Source organism: Portunus trituberculatus, chromosome 49 (assembly GCF_017591435.1).
Source record: "Portunus trituberculatus isolate SZX2019 chromosome 49, ASM1759143v1, whole genome shotgun sequence".
Taxonomy (NCBI): Eukaryota; Metazoa; Arthropoda; class Malacostraca; order Decapoda; family Portunidae; genus Portunus; species Portunus trituberculatus.
In genome coordinates, this window is record NC_059303.1 from 654,146 (window position 1) to 676,119 (window position 21,974).

The following is a 21,974-nucleotide window of genomic DNA, read 5'->3' on the forward strand; positions in this document are numbered from 1 at the left end:
CGGTGCAGCATGAAACTGACGCCTCAACTCCGCTAATATGAACGCAGCGTAATTTCCATTACTTACTCTTACCATTTCAGAAGTTTTTGATAACTGTTATATTGTGGTAGTGAAAACTTTGTATGACATAAATAAGAATTTTCTAATCGCTTTGTTATAAGGAAATACAAGTACAGTAAGGTCCCGAGTTACGTCAGAGTTACATTCCTGAAACATGACGTAAGTCGATTTTGTACGTAACTCGAGTTTTTGTACTTTCAAAGCATATTATCGAGTTTTCAACCAATAATTTTTTTATGGTTATTCAGGTAAGTAAAAGGTTATATTGTTATATTGGTATATTATTTACAACTATGTAGGAATATATTGATTAGGGCCACGAACGCGAAGGACTGCAGGTTGCCGAGAGGGGCGGCCTGAGGCCGCCAGGAGGGTGGGCAGGTCGAATGTTGTGACGCCCAGGGCGGACAGCTGGGAGCTTTGTGGAGTGCGGTAGGAGTAGAAGCGTTATATAAGTAAAAGGTTATATTGTTATATTATTTACAAGTATGTAGGAATATGAAACACAAGCTTGTTTTTGTTGTTGATTAAGGCCGCGAACGCGAAGGACTGCATGTTGCCAGAGGGGTGGACGCCTGAGGCTGCCAGGAGGGTGGGCAGGTCGAATGTTGTGACGCCCAGGGCGGACAGCTGGGAGCGTAGTGCAGTGCGGTGGGAGTAGAAGCGTGGGCAGCGGGGCAGGAAATGCAATAGGAAAGAGCAATAGGGATCAGCAGACAGGCGCAGACGGTGCAAGTGAGCTGCGAGTGTCGTGTGGCCCAGGCAAAGGCTCTGGAGTTGTTATTGTTGTGATAGGTGCGTGAGCCCTCAAGGTCGTCAACCTCCCCATTGTCATGGTAACGGGCTTCCCATTTTCATCTTCACTTCCTTACACACAGCTGCTGCCTCCTTTCTCATGTCTTTTAATTATGTCCACTTTTTCTTCTAGCGTAATGGTTTTCCTTTTCTTAACATCACTGCTATCACTCAGGAGTTTTCTTTTTGGTGCCATTGAGCAAGATACTAAGATAGTCAGCAAACGCAGATGTAGGAACACTCTTGCCAGGGGCGACGGCGTGGTGGAACTGAGGTACGTAGAGTGTTATATTGTATTCAAGCATGAGGTGGGCGGTGTGGTGGATAACCACTAGTGACGCCTGGCGGCCAACAATAACAATAAACCCCGCGCTTTACGATTTATAAATTTTCAATTTTTTAAATCTTAAATTCCCTTATAGTGGACTGAAGTAAGTGCGAGTTTGACGTAACTCGAGACCGACGTAACCTGGGACCTTACTGTACATATTACTCGGAAAATATTTGCACCGCGAAAGGCAACACTCTCTCGCGATATCTCGTGTCTATTTTTAGTCACAAGCACTCCCAAACAGCAAAACATGACATGTTTTTCTTTCAACTCAGGAACGATATTATGCATGTGTCCAACTTGGGCATCGACTGGTGAGAAACGAGGAAGCGAATAAACTAGTCACATAAGGCTTTGCTAAGTTGCTAACCTTAGCGCAAAACATCTCTCAACAATTAATACCACTTCCAGTCAGTTCTGGGAGGAATGACTGTCATTTTCATTTGTTTCACATCATTTAAATAAATTTTTAAAAAATCCATGATGTGGCCAGCACTGGCGAAATCACAAAGTCTCAGATCTGCTGATGCTGTATGGGTTAAAGACTAAAGACCCAGAGGAATACAAATTTTCTATCATGCAGTAAAGTTTACTCTCTCCTCAACCCCTGGCAGTTCATGAGTGATAAATCTGTCTTCCAAAATGCTGTAAATCAACACAGATCCATATGATCAGGACATAACAGTCTTTGGGCATAGGTGGTCTACTCCAGTGGAAAATTACTCACAGATTATCAAAACCCTCTTTAAGTGTGTGTCCTTTGTCATAATTGTCCCTTTCTAAAATGTGGCAAGTAGTTCTTTCTCAGCGAGTTGAAGTTACTTTTGACGCATGTGATATCTCCCTGCAGGTAGGTGAAACTGGGCGGCAATCTCATATTTGTTGTATCCTGCACTGAACTATGAAGGAGCTAATCTGAATTGGAGGTAACTGGAGAGGGACAGAACCTGGTATTACAAAAGTTGTTAAGTCCCTACAAGAGAACAAAAGGGCACTGTAAAGTTGACTTAGAGCCATGCCCCAGACTACATAGGTGACAAGCTAAGAAAGCTAGCCAAGTTCAAGGCAATTGTAAGAAGTGTGGAATCTCTGATCATAACAACAAAAAGTATTATTGGAATCTTCTTGTTGAGAGTACTTGCTGCTGTCACCTTCATTATGCCGGCATGCCTCACTATTCGATATTTCAATTTTCTGATTGTTATGAATTATGTCCACTCACTCATTTTTTGTTGTGCAGGCTCATTTATCCATTTTTAACCAATTACCAGAATGTAAACAAACCAAACACTGCAATCGCATCGCCATCCACGCCAGAGCTGCCACCCATCAAAACTCATTATCGCTATAAGCAGGGATAATTAGTGAACAGGATACTGCTTTTTTCATGCTTGTCTTTTGTTTGTCCTCTGTAGGAGCTGCCAATCCAAGGTTCAAGGTTCCACCATAGCTTCTGCAATGGCAGCACTGGATAAAATCGTTTCTTCCTTCATTAATACAAATGGTTCTTCCATATAAATGTTTCATTTTCCTTTCTTTGGTCTCAGATAATTATGCACTATTGTTTTTAGTAATCTTTTATTGGAAAGCTGGAAAGTGATCTCAAGCCACCTAGAGCATCAAGATCAAGATCAAGATCAGGCTTGTGTTCAGTTATGAGTGTTTGTTTTGTTAAAAATTCAGATTTATTGTTGGGTTTTATGAGTGATACAAGCGTGATGTCTTCCAAGCAGCCTGCAATACCTAGTGCTGGTGAATTGAAGACCAAAAGACCAAGGAAAAACTTATCTTAAGAGAAAAAGCTTGAAATTGTTAAGCACCATGAGGGAGCTAGGGAACCAACTTCATCATCCAATGTCTCCACCATCATCCAAACAAGCAGCAAGTGTGAGGAAAGCAGGTGAGACAGTTTCTACATTAATGGTAAAGACACTAATGAGGAAGAGAGAACTAGTAATGGAGGACATGGAGAGACTCTTAAAGCTGCGGATTGATGACCAGACATCCCGCTGAGTGGTACCTGCTATAGTCTGTTCCATCTAAGAAGTCTGCTCAGAGTAGAGCAGGTCACGTCGTTTACCTCCAGCCATACTGCCTAATCAATCTTCTTACATGTGTCTCTCTCCCTTATTTCCAATCCAAGTGCTATTTAAAAAGTTATATTTTATGTATGCTGTATATAGTAAAGGAGGCTACGCAGTACAGTGAGTGTTGATGTTTAGGATTATAACAACAATTTATAAATATTCTGTGACATGTGGCAGAGGTTTTTTTCAAATGTTGCCACGAAGTGGTCGTGGTGGTCAGTGTGTCCCCTTGAGTCCCTATCCTGGTTCCAGTCAGGTCAAGTGTCACAGTTCATGCCTCACTTCCTTTCTGGTTATCAAGCAAGATGGAAGCTACAACCCCAATTTCACTTCACAACATTTAACTGACGTCACTAGTAATAGACGAGATGCTCATATTGCCAGTTCCACGTCAGTTCACTGCTAGACTCCATGTGGTCCACCTGCTCTTCTTTCTGCACTTCAGTTGATGTGGTTTTCACTTCCGGATTTTTCAAGTCGTCCTGGTTAGTTTTCCGGGTGCATGTACATATATGATCCAAGGACATATATGTTAGCGCTGCTATGATGATACACATATATGATCCAAGGACATATATGTTAGCCCTACTATGATACACATATATGATCTAAGGAAATATATGTTAGCACTACTATGATACACATATATGATCCAAGGACATACATGTTAGTGCTAGTAAGATACACATATATAATCCAAGGACATACATGTTAGCACTAGTAAGATACACATATATGATCCAAGGACATATATGTTAGCACTACTATGATACACATATATGATCCAAGGACATTTATGTTAGCGCTACTGTGATTACACACGTGATCCTAGGACACATATGTCAGCCAGCGCTATGGTGATAACACTTTTGTGGATAACACATGGATGATCCAAGTACATATTTTGTTTACCTGTTGTTTTATCCGGCATTTTCTTCATTTTCTTTTCTGGAAGAGTTATGTCGGACCAGGACAAGGGCCATGGAACCCCGCAGCGTCATTCCTCCTCTTTCTCCAAAGGGAAAAGTCGTGAGAAGGACCCCCTGGACGGTACAGCCAAGCGGAGGAAAGCTTCCGGGGAAGGTAACAGTTCCCTGCCTCTGACCGTCTTGGTCGTCTTCCCCCCCTGTGGCTGGCCCAAATAATGTAAACATACCAGCCGCATCTCCACTGCAAGACGCCGAGTTGGGCCGTCTGTCTTCTTTGATTAGTGGCCTCATCGAGAAACTAGACAAGTCAGCAGGTCCTCAGGTGTCCCCGGGACACAGTGCCAACTTTAGTGGTTTCCAAGACGTCTCTTCATCGGAGGATGAGGCCGTTACAGCTCCTGACTGTCTGTCTCAGGCATCTGTGTCTGATCCACTGGATGATCTCGACACGTTCACCACCTCTCAACCTCAAGGTGATCCTGTTGCTGACATCGCCTTCCATAAAGCTCTCGAGGAGTTCACAGGCCATTTCCATGGCGAGGAGTTGGGTGACCTTTTGTCTGAGCACCTGGCCTCCATCCTCAACCTGAGTCTGAGATGCCGGTCCTCTTCTGGCAGTGTTAAACAGACATGTGACAGGATCAAGCTACCTAACAATGTGCTGAACTTAAAGGTGCCAGTCACCAACTCTGCTATCACCAAAGCTATGAGCATTGGGGCTAAGTTAGTGGACACCTGGCTTTCCCTCACTAATGGCCTGCTTGTGAAGGCTTTAGTCCCTATTGCACGTTGCATAAGCAACATTGGTGATAGACATGTTCAGCCCATTACCTGCTACCTTGAGGGCATTAATAACAGCTTCAGACTCCTTGTTTCTACTGTCAACTACATTAATCAGCTGAGGAAAGATGTGGCACGGATTCATGTAAATGACTCTGCTCTTGAAGAGTTCTGCAAATGGGAGTGTGAAGTGGGCCAGGATGACTTGTTCCCTTTCGACATCGTCAAGAAATGTGAGGAAATCCACAAGTCTAGGAAACTTGGGAGGCCCTCCTTCCATCCTCACAAGGGTCCTGGAAAACAGTTTGCCCCACCTTGCCAGATGAGTAGACACCCCTTCAGGCCTTCCTACCCACAACAGGCATGCCCACAGTCCCAGACAAGGCCTATTTTAGGCCAGAGACCTCCCCAGGGGAAGGGGAGGCCTGTGCACAGAACTCTCCAGTGAGCTCACTTTCGGTAAGCCCTCTTGTATCTACTTTGATTAACACTCCTGCAAATTTCCGTGGGGGTAAGATCTTTAATGCTAAGTTACAGTGGTGCCTTTTGTCTTCTGATAAATGGATTTATGGTGTGGTTCATGGGAAACTTCTAGTTTTTGTGAATGTTCCTATACAGAGTAAACCTCTGTATAGGACTCCGTGGCAGTGAGTGATATAACATAACATAAATAACATAACATAAATAATAGGATAACAAAGGGCCATCAGGGCCCATCTAGGTTATCCTGTATCAGTCGCACAGCGACCTCGTCATTAGTATTTAAAGATACACTTACAAGTACACAATACATTATATACTAATTCTAAATATTTGGCCCATTAAGAGGGCTAAGTCCTGCAGCGAAATCCTCTACAATTTGTGGTCCCCATACATGGGGATCATGTCTTTTTTAACTATAGCAAATTTCTTATAAAAACTATCATGCAGCGCTATACATAATTATAAATCTAATAAATTTAAGTACTTATCTAATCTGTTTTTAAACATTGTCAAACTAGTGCTATTTACAACCGTCTCTGGCAGTGAATTAGTAATGAAATACCGCGGTATTTCATTACTAATTCACTATCACTCAGTGTCAGAGAGTCCAGGTTATCCTCATGGCATGAGCATATATGAATACTATGATATGATATCCATTATAGCAGGCAATAGAGGAGTGAAAACAAATTTGATATCGTGGTGAAAGACAACCCGCCAAGCTAAAAAGGTCACAAGAAGAAGAAGAAGCGGCCAAGTCGCTGGAGTCTCCGCCGTCTGTGGCCGATCTCATCATCTCTGCTTTATTTTTTGGTATTCCATGTAAGATTTCACTTTATGCATTACAAAACAATCCTTTCTTGGGGGCAAGGCTTGTAAAAAGCTAATAGAAATGTTTTGTGAACATATACATATGCATATATAAGACAGTAACACCACCTCCAGAGGTGGTGTTCCCAGCAACCTCAGAGCAATCTCGTCACCGTCCCTCAGAGCGTTCATGGAAGCCATTTCACGGCAGGAGGTTGCTCTGAGGTTGTTAAAGAATCTTGGATCCAGCTCCAGGAGTGCTAGAAACAGACGGGGAGCCAGACAATCACAGCGAAGCTGCCGCATTCGGTCCCTCACCCAGCAAATTCAAACCCAGAAAATTTGCTAAAACGGATGTGGTTGTACATTATGCGGACTTTTTGGTCTAACTTTATATAGTACATTAAACCGGAAATTCATTAGACGAACGTTCGTTACCCGAAGTATTACTGTACTGTGTCACACCTATGACTCCTGAACTACCGAAGCACCTATCGCCACCACCACCACTCCTTGCCAGGATCGGAGCTGTGAAGCCGCCGGAGCTCGTATGTCATCAGCCACGTCAGCCACAGCCACGTATACTTCCCCCTCTCCACCCAGTTACTACCCCTCTACCCGAGTCTACTCATAGAGGTGGTTTTGTCGGGTTGAGAGAGAGAGGCTTCAGGCATCACCAGGCGCACCTGTTCTCCATTCCTCCTCTGTTATCGGGTATCATATTTTCTCCAGTGGTGGCTCTTTTATTAATTTGGGTTCTTGTTTACTTATTATGTTATGTGTTAGGACATTGCTGTTGGTATGTGTCACGTTCTGGTTTGGGATATTTAAGTTTTGGGTTGTTGTTTACTTATTATGTTATGTGTTGGGACTTTGCTGTTGGTATAATTTTCAATGTGTCATGTTCTAGTTTGGGATATTTAAGTTTTATTTGTATGTAGATTTATTGTAAGTAAAGTACTTTAAGTGTTTTGCCCCTTTCAACTTCACCTTTACCTGGAAAATTACTAACTTCAAAACCACTATACGATCCATCAGTTCTTTAATGTGTTACATGCCCACCTAGGGGCTCTGATTATGTATCTGGCACATGACATATTAATTTGGTGCCATGACCAGGATAATGACTAGTTGATTGCTTTTCACTACTACTTATATTTCTTTTAGCCAGTACTTTCATGTGTTATATATATATTTTTTGTGTGTGCGTGTTTGGGAATTTTTGTGGCATCTGGGTTTTTTCAGTGATTTTTTTTTCTGTGGAAAATTTTTTTTAATGTGTTTGTTTCAAGTGATTTTTTTTCTAGTGTTCAAGTGACTATTTGTTTGTTTTGCCACCATTTCTACCTTTTGTGTTTTTTTTTCCTCGGTGCTCTAATTCAGGAGTGTTTATAGGAATATATCCGTGGCAGTTGGTGAATTTCCTATCGCTATAGTGTTGTTCTATCCGGATATAATTTGTGTTTTGCCGTAATATGACTCTGTCGTTCATCCAGATTTCTTTTTGTTATGCTGTCCAAACTTCACTATCTAATCAATTGCGTTGTTCACTCCGGTTATCCAGGCCCTTCGAACATCATTATTGACTTATTTTCACTAAATATCGTGCCTGCTCTTTTCCAAGTATCTCTGTGCGTTGCCTTCAGAACTATCTTTTGCTAGGGAGTCTCAAGCTTAAAACTCATTCTCTCAGGAATCGTACCACTGTGTACCTCTCGCCTCTCAAAGACTCGCTAATAGTTCCACGTAACGTATCTGTAGGTGATTTAGGTCACTGATCACTGCCTTAAATATTTTTTTTTAAGCTTGCTGCATTAATCAAGCCTGTGTTCAATCTAAGTGCTTTTTGTACACAGCCAACGGTTCAGGCTCTGATAGGCATCCGGGAACTGGATTGGCTTGACCTCGCTGAACGCTATCAAATCTAGTGTAATCCTCGTGCGAAAAAAGAGGTCATAAAGAATTAGGTAACTGAAAGCTTAGTACAAGTGGGAGTGCTTCCTGGAGAAGCCATAGATGAGTTAACACCCTGTACATCCTCCGGTGATCAGACTCCTGGTGTTTTGACCAGCGAAAGAATCAAATTCAGATTGCCTCTTGCGGAGGGAATTCGAACCCCTCCCGCTATGGAACTTCAAAACCCTTCTAAAGGGGAGACCCAAACAACTCTCCCAGATGACAAACCGGCTGACATAGACAGGTTACAATCAGAATACAAGTTGCAGATAAGATGTTTGGAAGCAGATGAGAGGATAAGGCTTCGTGAACTTGAGGTCAAAGAAATACAAATAAGGCAAGAGCTAGAAATAAAAGGAAAAGAATTTCAAACACAAGAACTGATAAGTAAAACTAAGAATAGGTTCAAAGCTTCTGAAGCCACCACACTTTTACCTCCTTTTGACGAAACCAATGTAGATGGCTATTTCCGAACTTTCGAAAGTCTCGCCGCAATTAATGACTGGCCCGAAGCTCAGTGGCTCAAAATTCTGTACCCAAGGTTCACCAGGAAAGCTCAAAGAGTGTTCAACACCTTGGAGCAATTCGAGGATTACCAAACTGTCAAGAACAGTATAATCAAAGCATATGAAATAATTTCTGAGGCGTATCGACAAAAGTTTCGTGGTTTAACTAAGGTGTTTGCTCATACCTTCATAGAGTTTGCCACCGAGAAGAAAAGATTGTTACAAAAATGGATGGACTCTACAAACACTACAACTTTCAAAGATTTAGTAAATTTAATAGTTCTGGAAGAGATAAAAAATAAGATGTCACAAAACATCCTAAAACATGTGGAGGAGAAGGGAGCCACCACTTGGGAAAATGCTGCAGAGATTGCAGATTCCTATCCACTTTTGATGCGTAATCTTGGGAGGACGGAGAATAGGAGCCAATTTGCTAGGTCTTCCTCTGGCTATAACTTTGAGACTCGGGGTGATACAACTCACGGTTACGAAAACAAAAGTCACAGCTCAACCATCGTGTACACATATTGCAAGAAGCCAATTGCCCAATGTAAACACCCGAATTGTAGGATCGCTAACAAGCCCTCGACTAGTACAAAGCCGTTACAATTGTCAAAATCAAACAAACAAGTTTTCACTTGTAACAGTAAAAACTCCTCCCACCTCTTCAAACCTTTCCTACAGCAAGGACAAGTATCACTAGGAGACACAAGTACCCATTTTGACATTACTATTCTACGAGACACTGCTGCAGCTCTGACCGTTCTCGTTCTGGATGCTTTACCTGACATCAAAACTGTCTTCACAGGTGAAAAAGCTTTACTCACTGATCTGTCCCAAGATCACCCATATCCCCTTGCTAGTATGTACTTGAAGTGTCCTATACTGGTTGGATAGGTTGAAGTAGCGGTAGGAGAAAAACCACTACCTGTTCCGGGAGTACACATGTTGCTCGGTAACGACCTGGCTGGGGAATTGGTGGTTCTTACTCTTCGTGTGTCTGATACACCTTTACCCGCTAACTCCACTGCTAATCCTCTTTACCCCGCTTGTGCTGTTACTCATTCTCAAAGCAAGCTCCAGACTCCTGTTGCCAGCAAAGCTCTTGGGACTTCGCTGGAGAGCCTTAAGGTGGAAATTCGATGACTCGATATCAATATCGGTTTTTTGGCTCTCCCATTCCTATTTTTTCACTGAATTCAATAATATTTATACACAAGGTGTACGTTTATGGTGTACATCTTCAGTGTTAATTTGGTACAGAAATGTGGCATAGTTTTTTTTCAATAAATATTTTTTCGGCGATAAGAAAATAATTCAAAATACCATTATAAAATCAAAACTAATAACAGTGTGGCAATTTCCTCTTAACCACATATAATATACATAACAACAAATAAATGTCAGCATCGGCATACACATAACCTATGTTATAAAAATTTCATTACACGCCAAATTGTTACCTTTTTTTTCATAAAAAAATTTGAGTTTATAAGCCTGTTGTAAATTTATTTGAGTGAGTTCATGCATTATCATGCTGGCATTTGTTAAGATGAGGTTGTTGATCATTTTGCTGCAAAAAGTTTTGAAATTGACCAATTACTGAAAAAGTTATTCAACAATATATGCTGAAAAACTGAAAGTCGAGAAAACGCATTTTTCTGTGAACATCTTCAAAACCCCCACATAACTCACTCCAATATGTACCAAACTCAGATATGTACTTACATAATCCCTTGACAACTGTTTGGAGGCTGGTAGTGGCTGTTTAGATAGTTTCAGGCCATGTTACATCATGGGAATGTCGTCTATATAGCCTCTCTGAATGGTGAGCTCTCACTTGCCTGTCAGCCTTACAGGCTCCTGGTCCCGTTATTATCATATTAGAATATATAACATATCACTGATAGGTTCTGAATGGTGAACAACACTGTCACATTTGTCACACCGAAGATTTATAGTACAATCAAACAAATAACTTGTCACTTTTGCGGTGATTCCGTTGCCACATTCACATTTCACCAAATTGAAAATTGTTTGCAGTCTTTGTAATGATATCACTAACAAGGCACTATCCTCACTAGTTTGGTGAACTTCACTCTCCTCTGGTGGCAGGAGACTATGCCTGTAGCTTGCAGCAGACACGTGAGGGTCGGGAGTGGCAGGGGTGGTGGCGGCGGAGGTGGAAGCCTCGCCAGTACTACCACCACGTGTCTCAGGCTCCTCACTTTCTTCTCTTTTCCACCTTTTCAAGGCTTTCTGGCGGGCTGTTTCAACCTGAGTCTTTCTTTTACCACTTACACGTGGCATTGTCACAATTTGGGGACTCAACACGTGTAAAGTACGATCAACAGGTAGGCTGCAGGCACGCACACTTCCTAAGGCTGTATCAATTAGTACTGAGGATTTAGCATCTTCCTCACCCTCACTCAGGCTCACTGCCTGATCCTAAACTGTCGTACAAGTACATCACGCAAAAAAAAAAAAATAAATAAAACAGCTCAAAAAAGGAAATAAATACAAGCAAAACAAAGACTAGAAGAAAAAGGGCGTGTGCGCTTGGGTATTTAAAGGGCCGGCCCTTTAAACCCGCCATTACCAGGTAAGCAGTGCGTTATGCGCCTGGCAACTTCGGCCATAGCTTCCCTCTCCAGAGACGAACCCAAGTACCAAGTTTCCAATTTTTCAATTTTTTTGACCAAATTAACGAATTTCCCCCTTAACAGCAGATGTATTACAAAGGATGAGCTAGTAAAAGCACAACAAGAGGATGACTCACTAATCAAAATTAGGAACTCTGCTGTAGAAATTAAAGACCGGAACACTCTCCCCTGCTTCTACTATAATGAAGATGTCTTAATGCGAGCGTACAGATCTCCTGAGTTTAGAGATTTGGATTCATGGGCTGAGTTTCACCAAATTGTAGTTCCTCACTCTGTACGCTCTTCCCTGATTAATTTGGCACACGATGGTTTAGCAGGTCACTTTGGGATTAACAAGACCTACAAAAAATTGCTGATGCACTTCTATTGGCCTGGGATGAAACAACAAGTAAAAACTTATATCAAACAGTGTCACACTTGTCAAGTGACCAGGAAACCTTATGAGGTTATTCCACCTGCTCCTTTGAACCCTATACCTGTAACCTCAGAGCCTTTTGAAAAGGTGGTGCTGGATATAGTAGGACCTATTCCTAAAACCCGCAAAGGAAATCAATATCTGTTAACTATTATGGATGTCACCACCAGGTACCCTGAAGCTTTTCCTTTGAAGACTATGAATTCCAAAGCAGTATTAAAGCCTTTACTACACTTTTTTACCACAGTTGGCATTCCTAAGGTAATACAAACAGATCAAGGCAGCAACTTCACCAGCACCATTTTTCAGGAGGTTACGAGGGAGTTAGGGACGACACACATAACCTCGAGTGCCTACCACCCTCAGTCTCAAGGTTGTTTGGAGCGTTTTCACCAACCTTAAAATCTGCTACCAGGAAGTTTTGCTTTGAGCATGAACTGGAGTGGGATGAGTGGTTAGATTTTCTCCTATTTGCTATACAGGAATGCCCACAAGATTCCCTGGGGTATTCTCCTTTTGAGCTGTTGTTCGGGAGACAAATTAGAGGTCCTCTAAAAATCATAAAAGACAAATGATTTGACACTACTTCTACATCTATCTCAGTAGATACCTACATTCAAAATCTTCGAACGAGACTTGATAGCGCTCATTCCTTTGCTCTCAAAAACCTCATTGACTCCCAACAGAGAATAACCAAGCAACAGCCAAAAGTCATTCTAAAACCATTTAAGCCAGGAGATAAAGTTCTACTGTTCCTACCCATTTCAGGCTCACCTCTAAAGGCAAAGTATAGTGGTCCTTATCTAGTCCAGAAGAGACTGGGGAAGGTCAACTATATTATTTCCAATCCCGATAGACATAAAGACACTCAAATGGTTCATGTGAATCTACTAAAGGCATATATTTCCAGAGAGACAGACAAAGACCAAGCAGCCTCTAGTGTTTTAGCGGTGGAGAGAATGAATCACGAACCACATTCACTTGAACCTGAATCCGAAGTCGACACCATTTTGGAAGATTTACCTCCTGTTCTGGGGAACCCTCTCAACTCATCTTGGCTGAGGAACCAGATGGAGTACTTAAAGAATTTATCTATCTCTTAAGTTAATAATATACAGGCAACCCCCGTTTAACGAAGGTTCACACAACAAAATTTCACTACAACGAAGGTTTCATTTTACTACCATCTGCTTGTTTAACGAACACCAAACTCGCTTTAACGAAGTTTTATCCAGGTAATTTTTTTCAAAATTTGAAAGTCCCACCATATCACGCAAGCTGACAGGCTTTTGAATACACCAGGAGCTGCTGGTACTAAGGCCTGCCTCTGGAAAATTCCTGGGATCCCTATAGAATAAAGATCAAGATCAAGCCTCTCGTGGACAACACGCGCAACATTCACTCCCCAGTCAAAACATAACAGCGTCAGCAGCAGCTTGTCTTCCCTAGCTCAACTTACCACCAAAATGCCCTGCAATTGGCCTAATGTTTGTAAGACCAGGAAGTCTCTTACTCTCCAAATGAAGCTAGATATTATTCACAGACACGAGAGAGGCCAGAAAACTATAGCAGTGCTGGCCACTATCTTGACTCCATATTATACTGTCTCTATTTTCAAGTCAGCAGACTCTATTAAAAAGGCTGGTGAGACCGTATCTTCCTTGCAAGCTAAAAGAACCACCTGAACTCGTGACTCTACAATGGATAAAATGGAAAGCCTTGTGGAAATGTGGTACATAAGTTTTGTATGCAGTACAATGATGCGCACTTTGTTTACATTCCACAGGTTGCTGGTTAGTGTCTTTCCCGTTTCACTCTTCCTCCCTTCATAAAGTTAAGATCATCAACATTATAAAGTTACGTACATACATACATTAGTGTACATTATAATGACTTAAATTAAACTACCTAAATGTTTAACTTCATAATTTTTACTTTCATTAAACCTTTTACTGTACTATGATGCACTCTCGCTTTGCTTACTCTCAGTGGAAGTTCAAATCAGGGGTTAAACTTGTTATAATCAGTTCGCTTAATGAAGTTTCGCTTAACGAAGTGTTTTTTAGGAATGTAACCCATTCGTTAAACAGGGGTTGCCTGTATCTTCTCTTCTAGCACAGTTCCCAAAAGTAACAGCTGATCTTCCTAGGACTTGTAACTTCATGCTTCACGACATTGAATTAATTCCTGGTGCTAGACCAATTAAACAAAATGCCTATAAACTCAACTTAGAGAAGAAAGAAATAATGAAAAGAGAAGTAGAGTGTCTTTTAACTAATAATTTGGCTGAACCTAGTTTGTCTCCATGGGCTTCACCCTGTATTTTAACTCCTAAACCTGACGGTTCATACAGGTTCTGTACTGACTACAAGAAGGCGAATTAGGTCACAGTTCGAGATTCATTCCCTCTTTCCCGCATCGATGAGATTGTTGATTCTATAGGTAGGAGTAAATTTATAGATTTATTAAAAGGCTACTATCAAGTGCGCCTCACTCCTTGAGCCACCAAAATCTCCGCATTTGTGACCCCCTTCGGCTTTTTCCAATATAAAGTGCTCAGTTTTGGTTTATGTAACGCTCCTGCAACCTTCCAGAGAATGATTACTGGTATTGTTCAGGATTTGGAGGGTACAGCTGCCTACTTAGACGATATTGTGGTCGTGGCTGACACGTGGCGGGAACACCTGGTACGTCTACAAAGGCTGTTCTGCAAACTACAGGATTCCGGACTCACCATCAACCTGGCCAAGTCCCAGTTCGGTCAGGGCTCAGTGACATGCTTGGGCCACATCATGGGTCGAGGCGAAGTGATTCCCAAGGCAGCCAATGTGGAAGCTCTCCTTGCCCTTCCCACTCCTACCACACATAAGGAGCTCCTGAGGTTCTTGGGAATGGCAGGCTTCTACCGACGGTTCTGCAGTAACTTTTCTACAGTAGCTGCCCCTCTAACTGACCTCACCAGCACCTCGGTCCCGTTCAAGTGGACTCCTGCTTGTGTCCAGTCCTTCAGTCGCCTCAAGACCCTGCTGGCTTCTCATCCTGTAGTCCAAGCTCCCAACTTCAGTCAGCCTTTCCATCTCCAGGTAGACACTAGTGGAGTCAGGGTTGAAGCAGTCCTTCTCCAGCCTGATCATTCCACCAGTGTGCTTCACCTTGTTGCCTACCATACAGCGAAACTGAAGAAGCATCAACGAGGATATTCTACCATCGAGAAGGAAGCTCTCGCTCTGGTGTCAGCCATCCAAAAATTTGACTGCTATCTTCATCTCGCTCCTCACACCACCATGGTATTCTCCGACCACAACACTCTGACCTTCATCCATTCCATGAAGGACAAGAATCAACGCATCTTGAAATGGGCCCTCTACCTCCAACCCTACCACTTGTCAGTCCAGCACATCAAAGGCGTGGATAACGTCCTCGCTGACTTCCTGTCTCGAGCTCCCGTGTAATCGACTGGCAACTCTTACCTCCTTCTCTGCATTACGGAGATCTTTGGCGGTGGGGTGTCACGCCTATGACTCCTGAACTACCGAAGCACCTATAGCCACCACCGCCACTCCTCGCCAGGATCGGAGCTTCGCAGCTCGGAGCTGTGAAGCCACCGGAGCTCGTATGTCATCAGCCACGTCAGCCACAGCCACGTATACTTCCCCCTCTCCACCCGGTTGTCGGGTTGAGAGAGAGAGGCTTCAGGCATCACCAGGCGCACCTGTTCTCCATTCCTCCTCTAACTGCTGAGACTCTGTCATCGGGTATCATATTTTCTCCAGTGGTGGCTTTTTTATTGATTTGTGTTCTTGTTTACTTATTATGTTATGTGTTAGGACTTTGCTGTTGGTATGTGTCACGTTCTGGTTAGGGATATTTAAGTTTTGGGTTGTTGTTTACTTATTATGTTATGTGTTAGGACTTTGCTGTTGGTATAAGTTTCAATGTGTCATGTTCTGGTTTGGGATATTTAAGTTTTGTTTGTATGTAGATTTATTGTAAGTAAAGTACTTTAAGTGTTTTGCCCCTTTCAACTTCACCTTTACCTGGGAAATTATTAACTTCAAAATCACTATACAATCTATCAGTTTTTTAATGTGTTACGTGCCCACCTAGGGGCTCTGATTATATATCTGGCATGTGACAAATGCCAGTCATACTGAATCTAAAAGAACTTGACGATCGTGTTGAACACATTCACTTTAAACTGGACACTCTCAAGGATGTGATACCTCTAATCGTCCCCAATTGTTTTATCATGTCTATAGATTTGACAGATGCCTATTTCTCAGTTTATGTTCGGTCAGAGGACAGGAAATGGCTTCAATTTATCTGGCGTAACAAGAAGTTCCGCTTCACTTGTCTACCGCAGGGTCTGACTTCTGCACCCCACATCTTCACTAAACTGTTAAAACCTGTCCTCTCGCACCTTTGTAAGCTGGGAATAACTATGTTCTGCTATCTGGATGACTGTCTTTTTATTGCTGACTCCACTGAGACTCTGAGGGTTCATATCACTTATGCCTTGCATCTTCTTGACTCCTTAGGGCTCACTGTGAATCTTAATAAATCAATTCTAACACCCACCCAAGAGATAGAATTTCTTGGGGTAATTTTGAACTCTGTAAACATGACTTCCACCCTGACATCCTGTAAGAAAGAACGCATAAAGGCACAAGGTTTGCTCCTTCTGTAAAGGGATGTTTCCTTACTTGCGCTCTCCTCTTTCATAGGTATGGCCGTAGCTTCTGACCCTGCTGTAGAGTTGGCCCCACTCAAATATAAGTAACCTAGAAATATTGCACAAAAGTGAGCTTGCTAACCACCATGGCAATCATAGCTCACCTGTTCTTTTGGACTGTCATGCCCGGGAGTTGGTTGCCTGGTGGGTTAATAACATAAATTCTCAAGTAAAGTCCCTACGATCCTGTCCCTACCAACTTGAAATGTTTTGTGATGCTTCCCTGACTGGTTGGGGTGCTGTGGTCAGGGATGCCAAGACTAGGGGTCACTGGGCTCATGATGAACTGAACCACATCAATTGTTTGGAATTGAAGGCTATCCTCTTGGGTTTACAGTCCCTTTGCAGGGATAGCAAGGACACTCACATCCACATCCGCTCTGATAATACCACCGCAATTGCCTGTTTAGATTCTTGTGGTAGTATCAAGCTTAGTCTTAACATGATAGTCGAACAGATTTTTGCCTGGGCCAAGTCGAGGGGCATTATCCTGTCAATACAACATATACAGGGATTACATAATTCAGAGGCAGACAAGGAATCTCATGTGAAAAACTTAGATGCTATTATCATGGAATCCTTCACTAGTCAAGGCTTATCATCAGACGTTGCCCGATTTTTGCTTAGTTCCTGGAAAGCAAGCACGAGGACTCAATATGGGCCACATATAAAAAAAATGGCAGTCTTTTTGCCTCGGCAGGGAAATTAATCCATTTCAGCCACCTTTAAAGGTTCTCTTAGACTACCTCTTATCTGAATTTAAGAAAGAAACAGGCCGAACTTACAGCTCAATGAATACAATACAGTCAACTATTTTGGCAGTAGCCAGTATCAATCATCAGCCTGTGTGACAGCATCCCTTGGTTGTCAGATTTATGAAGGCAGTCTTCCAAGAGAAATCCCTCACTTGGTCTCAGATTACATTGCAGGTCTTGGACTCAATGAGGAATTATCCAGTCATCGAGAAAATGAACTATTCTAATGCTTCTACTCTCTAGTCAATGTAGTCAAACTTTGCATTTATTAGACATTAGGAACATGACTATCTCAGAGCTTAGAGTCTCTTTCAGAATAGCTGACCCTCTAAAAACATCAAGACCGGGTGACCATATATCAGAATTGGTTTTTGTGGTTTATCCCACTGACAGGAGAATGTGTATAGTCACTTCCATTGTGAGTTACCTCAAGCGCACTTGTCTTTCATAGCTCTCTGATTCTGTGTACCATGCTACCCCTTTGTGGGTTTCCTTGTTCGTTTTGTTACTTTGGTTTTGTTTTGGGAGAAATAGATTGTTACTCCTGTTTTTGGACTCCTATTTTTCCTTATTCCTTTTCACTGGCATAGTAGGTTTGAGGAACCACTCTAAAGCTCTTGTCTACTATCAGTGACATCAGTTAAATGTCATGAAATGAAATTGTAGATTAAACGAATACTTACCAAGTGTGAAGTTTGATCTTGATTTCACGAACATTTAACTGCGTCACTGAGGTAGTAAATGCCCTCCCTGCCCATCCTTTTACTCTTGTTCGATCTGTTTGGAACTATAGCCTCTTTGCACACGTGTATACTGGCTGCTTCCTCAAAACTATGCTCTAAAGGACTGACGTGGAACTGGCGATACAAGCATCTTATTTACTACCTCAGTGATGCAGTTAAATGTTCGTGAAATCAAAATCAAACTTCACACTTGGTAAGTATTCGTTTAATCTAAAATTTTTACCTCATCTAGATGGTGTGGAAAAAAGTACAAAAATGAATATTAAATAAATAATATAAATTATATAGTATACATAAGAGAGAGAGAGAGAGAGAGAGAGAGAGAGAGAGAGAGAGAGAGAGAGAGAGAGAGAGAGAGAGAGAGAGAGAGAGAGAGAGAGAGAGAGAGAGAGAGAGAGAGAGAGAGGCTTACAGATAGGCAGGTAAGGAGACAATTTTAATCTGATAATTGGTGGTCGAAATGACAATGCCACACTCATGGAAGTTCTGGAATCTGCCACACCTAGAACAGACTTCATGGATGGAACAGACTATAACTTAACTGAAGATTGCTTTTTTTTCCTCTTGCCAGTGGATATAGGCCTAAAGGGGAAACCACTATATAAAAAAAAAAAATAATGAGCCTATAACACTACCTCTTTAGCTGGTGCAAAAAAGTGTTCTCTATCTTTCAATACAAGTTAGGCTTAGGTTACTCTCCTCATTAAATTAAATCCTATTGAACCTGAAGTTCACTATTTAATCATCATTACTCAATCTGGTTTTCAGAAACGTAACCCAATTGTAAAACGAGGGAAATCTGTATATTCACCCATTAGCTCCAATACCCATGTGTGTAAAACACAGAAACTAGTTTGACAGTAAATCCCCATCTCCTCTCACTTTGAGTCACAAGCTGCTAACTTCATGATAAGGGAATCTTATGATGGTGATAGCAGAATGGTATAGAACTTGTGTTTGGTTATGTGAACAGTGTAGTGGTGATGGTGATAGTAGTGGTGGTGGTGGTGCATGGAAGATGCAGAGGCTTACAGAGAGGATGTCCCTGTAGTGGTGGCCAGTGCCGCCCCTTCGCCCAATATCTATCATCTCCACCTCCACGTGCTCCATCTTCCCAGCCTCAGAGATCTTGACAGTAGAATTCATCTGGAAGTAGTAAAATTACATTTCATGTTAACAAAAGGCCATTTCTTAATTCTTCAAGAAATAGCACCGTTCCCAAATCAACATGCACTTGACACTCATTTATCCGGATTTCAATTAATCCAGACAGTGTCCAGTTAATAATTTAATAATTCGAGTCCAGACGGTGAATAAATGAATTGAAATATTGCACACCTTGCACACTTCCAGAAACTGCCAATAGATGGCAGCGCTGCTGTGGCAGGCAGTTGTAAATAAGTCTGGCTGATGCTAGTGAACACTGTGTATTGTCTGGTATCAGTGAGTAAGTTTGTGCATTTTCAGTGCCTTAGAACTCTTGATTATGCCTCCCAAGGGTGTTAGTTTTAACTTAAAAGCTGCAATTAATAAGAAAATTACAGGAAGAAGCTAGTGTTTTGATTGTTTGTGAGGAGTATGGTATGGCCAAGCAAACTATGTCAGACTTAAGTAAATCAAAAGATAAACTGGTAGAATATTCCACCAAGTACTGTGAGGATGCATCATCAAGTAAAAGTGGTGAAAATGGACCAAGGAAAAATGTAAGGAGTGGAAAAGATGCTGCATTAGATACTGCCTTTATAAAGTGGTATGTGCAGCAGCCAGAAAGCTGGCATAAAAATAGATAGAGAATTTCAAGGGGGGAACAATGCGGATACACCCAGCATCGCATGGCATGGTTGCATGATGTGGTAGTATATTAATTGTACTTCACGTCTATCTATCTTTTTCTTTTTCTGTGCACTCGGTAATTATTGTATATTGCGACCTATAAGTAGAGTTTTTAAGGTCTTTTTTTTACGGTCAAAACTAAAGGTTGACTTACAGGGTAGGTATAATACAGCAACCTTCAAATATGTATTTGCACCAGTAACATCAGCATACCAGAAAACTGCTACTGAACTTGGCCTAAGGGCTGTGTTTACATGTTATTCTAGTAAGACACGGTAAAAATCAGAAACTGCTACTCATGAGGACTGCACATACAATAATTGCCCGGGTATCCTGACTACAGCAGCAAAGGCCCTGCTGGATACGTGAAATATCCAGATACACAAAATTTCCTCTCCCAACCCCATATAAATTGAGAAAAGCATGTACATAACCCAAATTGGTATGAAAACAATGTATGCAAGCACATTAAATGTATACCATGATGACATATGTCACCATGCAAAGAAACAGTAGGCACTCCAGCCATGCTGGAATGATGAAGAATGCCACAAACTCGCCAAATAGTGTCACCATTACTCAAGCTGTCTGCGGGTGAGAGCGGGAGAGCATGGGAGTAAGTGTCGCTGCCTAGCGAGATCGATGGATCGCGTGCACGGCAGGTTTCAATACCCTTTGGGGGTAGCTCCAGATAGTAGCGTATTCTGGATATTGGCGATTCGGATACGCAGGCAATTACTGTACTGACAATCCGTAGTAAGTAGGAAGAATAACGTACCTACACAATAATGTAGTTTATTACTTTAGAATATCTTATTGATACAAAACACTGTGAACACTGTGTATTGTCTGGTATCAGTGAGTAAGTTTGTGCATTTTCAGTGCCTTAGAACTCTTGATTATGCCTCCCAAGGGTGTTAGTTTTAACTTAAAAGCTGCAATTAATAAGAAAATTACAGGAAGAAGCTAGTGTTTTGATTGTTTGTGAGGAGTATGGTATGGCCAAGCAAACTATGTCAGACTTAAGTAAATCAAAAGATAAACTGGTAGAATATTCCACCAAGTACTGTGAGGATGCATCATCAAGTAAAAGTGGTGAAAATGGACCAAGGAAAAATGTAAGGAGTGGAAAAGATGCTGCATTAGATACTGCCTTTATAAAGTGGTATGTGCAGCAGCCAGAAAGCTGGCATAAAATAGATAGAGAATTTCAAGGGGGAACAATGCGGATACACCCAGCATCGCATGGCATGGTTGCATGATGTGGTAGTATATTAATTGTACTTCACGTCTATCTATCTTTTCTTTTCTGTGCACTCGGTAATTATTGTATATTGCGACCTATAAGTAGAGTTTTTAAGGTCTTTTTTACGGTCAAAACTAAAGGTTGACTTACAGGGTAGGTATAATACAGCAACCTTCAAATATGTATTTGCACCAGTAACATCAGCATACCAGAAAACTGCTACTGAACTTGGCCTAAGGGCTGTGTTTACATGTTATTCTAGTAAGACACGGTAAAAATCAGAAACTGCTACTCATGAGGACTGCACATACAATAATTGCCCGGGTATCCTGACTACAGCAGCAAAGGCCCTGCTGGATACGTGAAATATCCAGATACACAAAATTTCCTCTCCCAACCCCATATAAATTGAGAAAAGCATGTACATAACCCAAATTGGTATGAAAACAATGTATGCAAGCACATTAAATGTATACCATGATGACATATGTCACCATGCAAAGAAACAGTAGGCACTCCAGCCATGCTGGAATGATGAAGAATGCCACAAACTCGCCAAATAGTGTCACCATTACTCAAGCTGTCTGCGGGTGAGAGCGGAGAGCATGGGAGTAAGTGTCGCTGCCTAGCGAGATCGATGGATCGCGTGCACGGCAGGTTTCAATACCCTTTGGGGGTAGCTCCAGATAGTAGCGTATTCTGGATATTGGCGATTCGGATACGCAGGCAATTACTGTACTGACAATCCGTAGTAAGTAGGAAGAATAACGTACCTACACAATAATGTAGTTTATTACTTTAGAATATCTTATTGATACAAAACACTGTGAACACTGTGTATTGTCTGGTA

General features: G+C 41.8%; 1 protein-coding gene across 1 annotated transcript in view; it reads right to left on the reverse strand.

Moving 5' to 3' along the window:
- LOC123499320 (general transcription factor 3C polypeptide 3-like) overlaps positions 1 to 21,974 on the reverse strand; it is a 414,223-nt gene that overhangs the window by 366,947 nt on the left and 25,302 nt on the right. Inside the window, 1 exon segment of the mRNA XM_045247142.1 lies at positions 19,078 to 19,191. Coding sequence (XP_045103077.1) covers positions 19,078 to 19,191 — 114 coding nt within the window.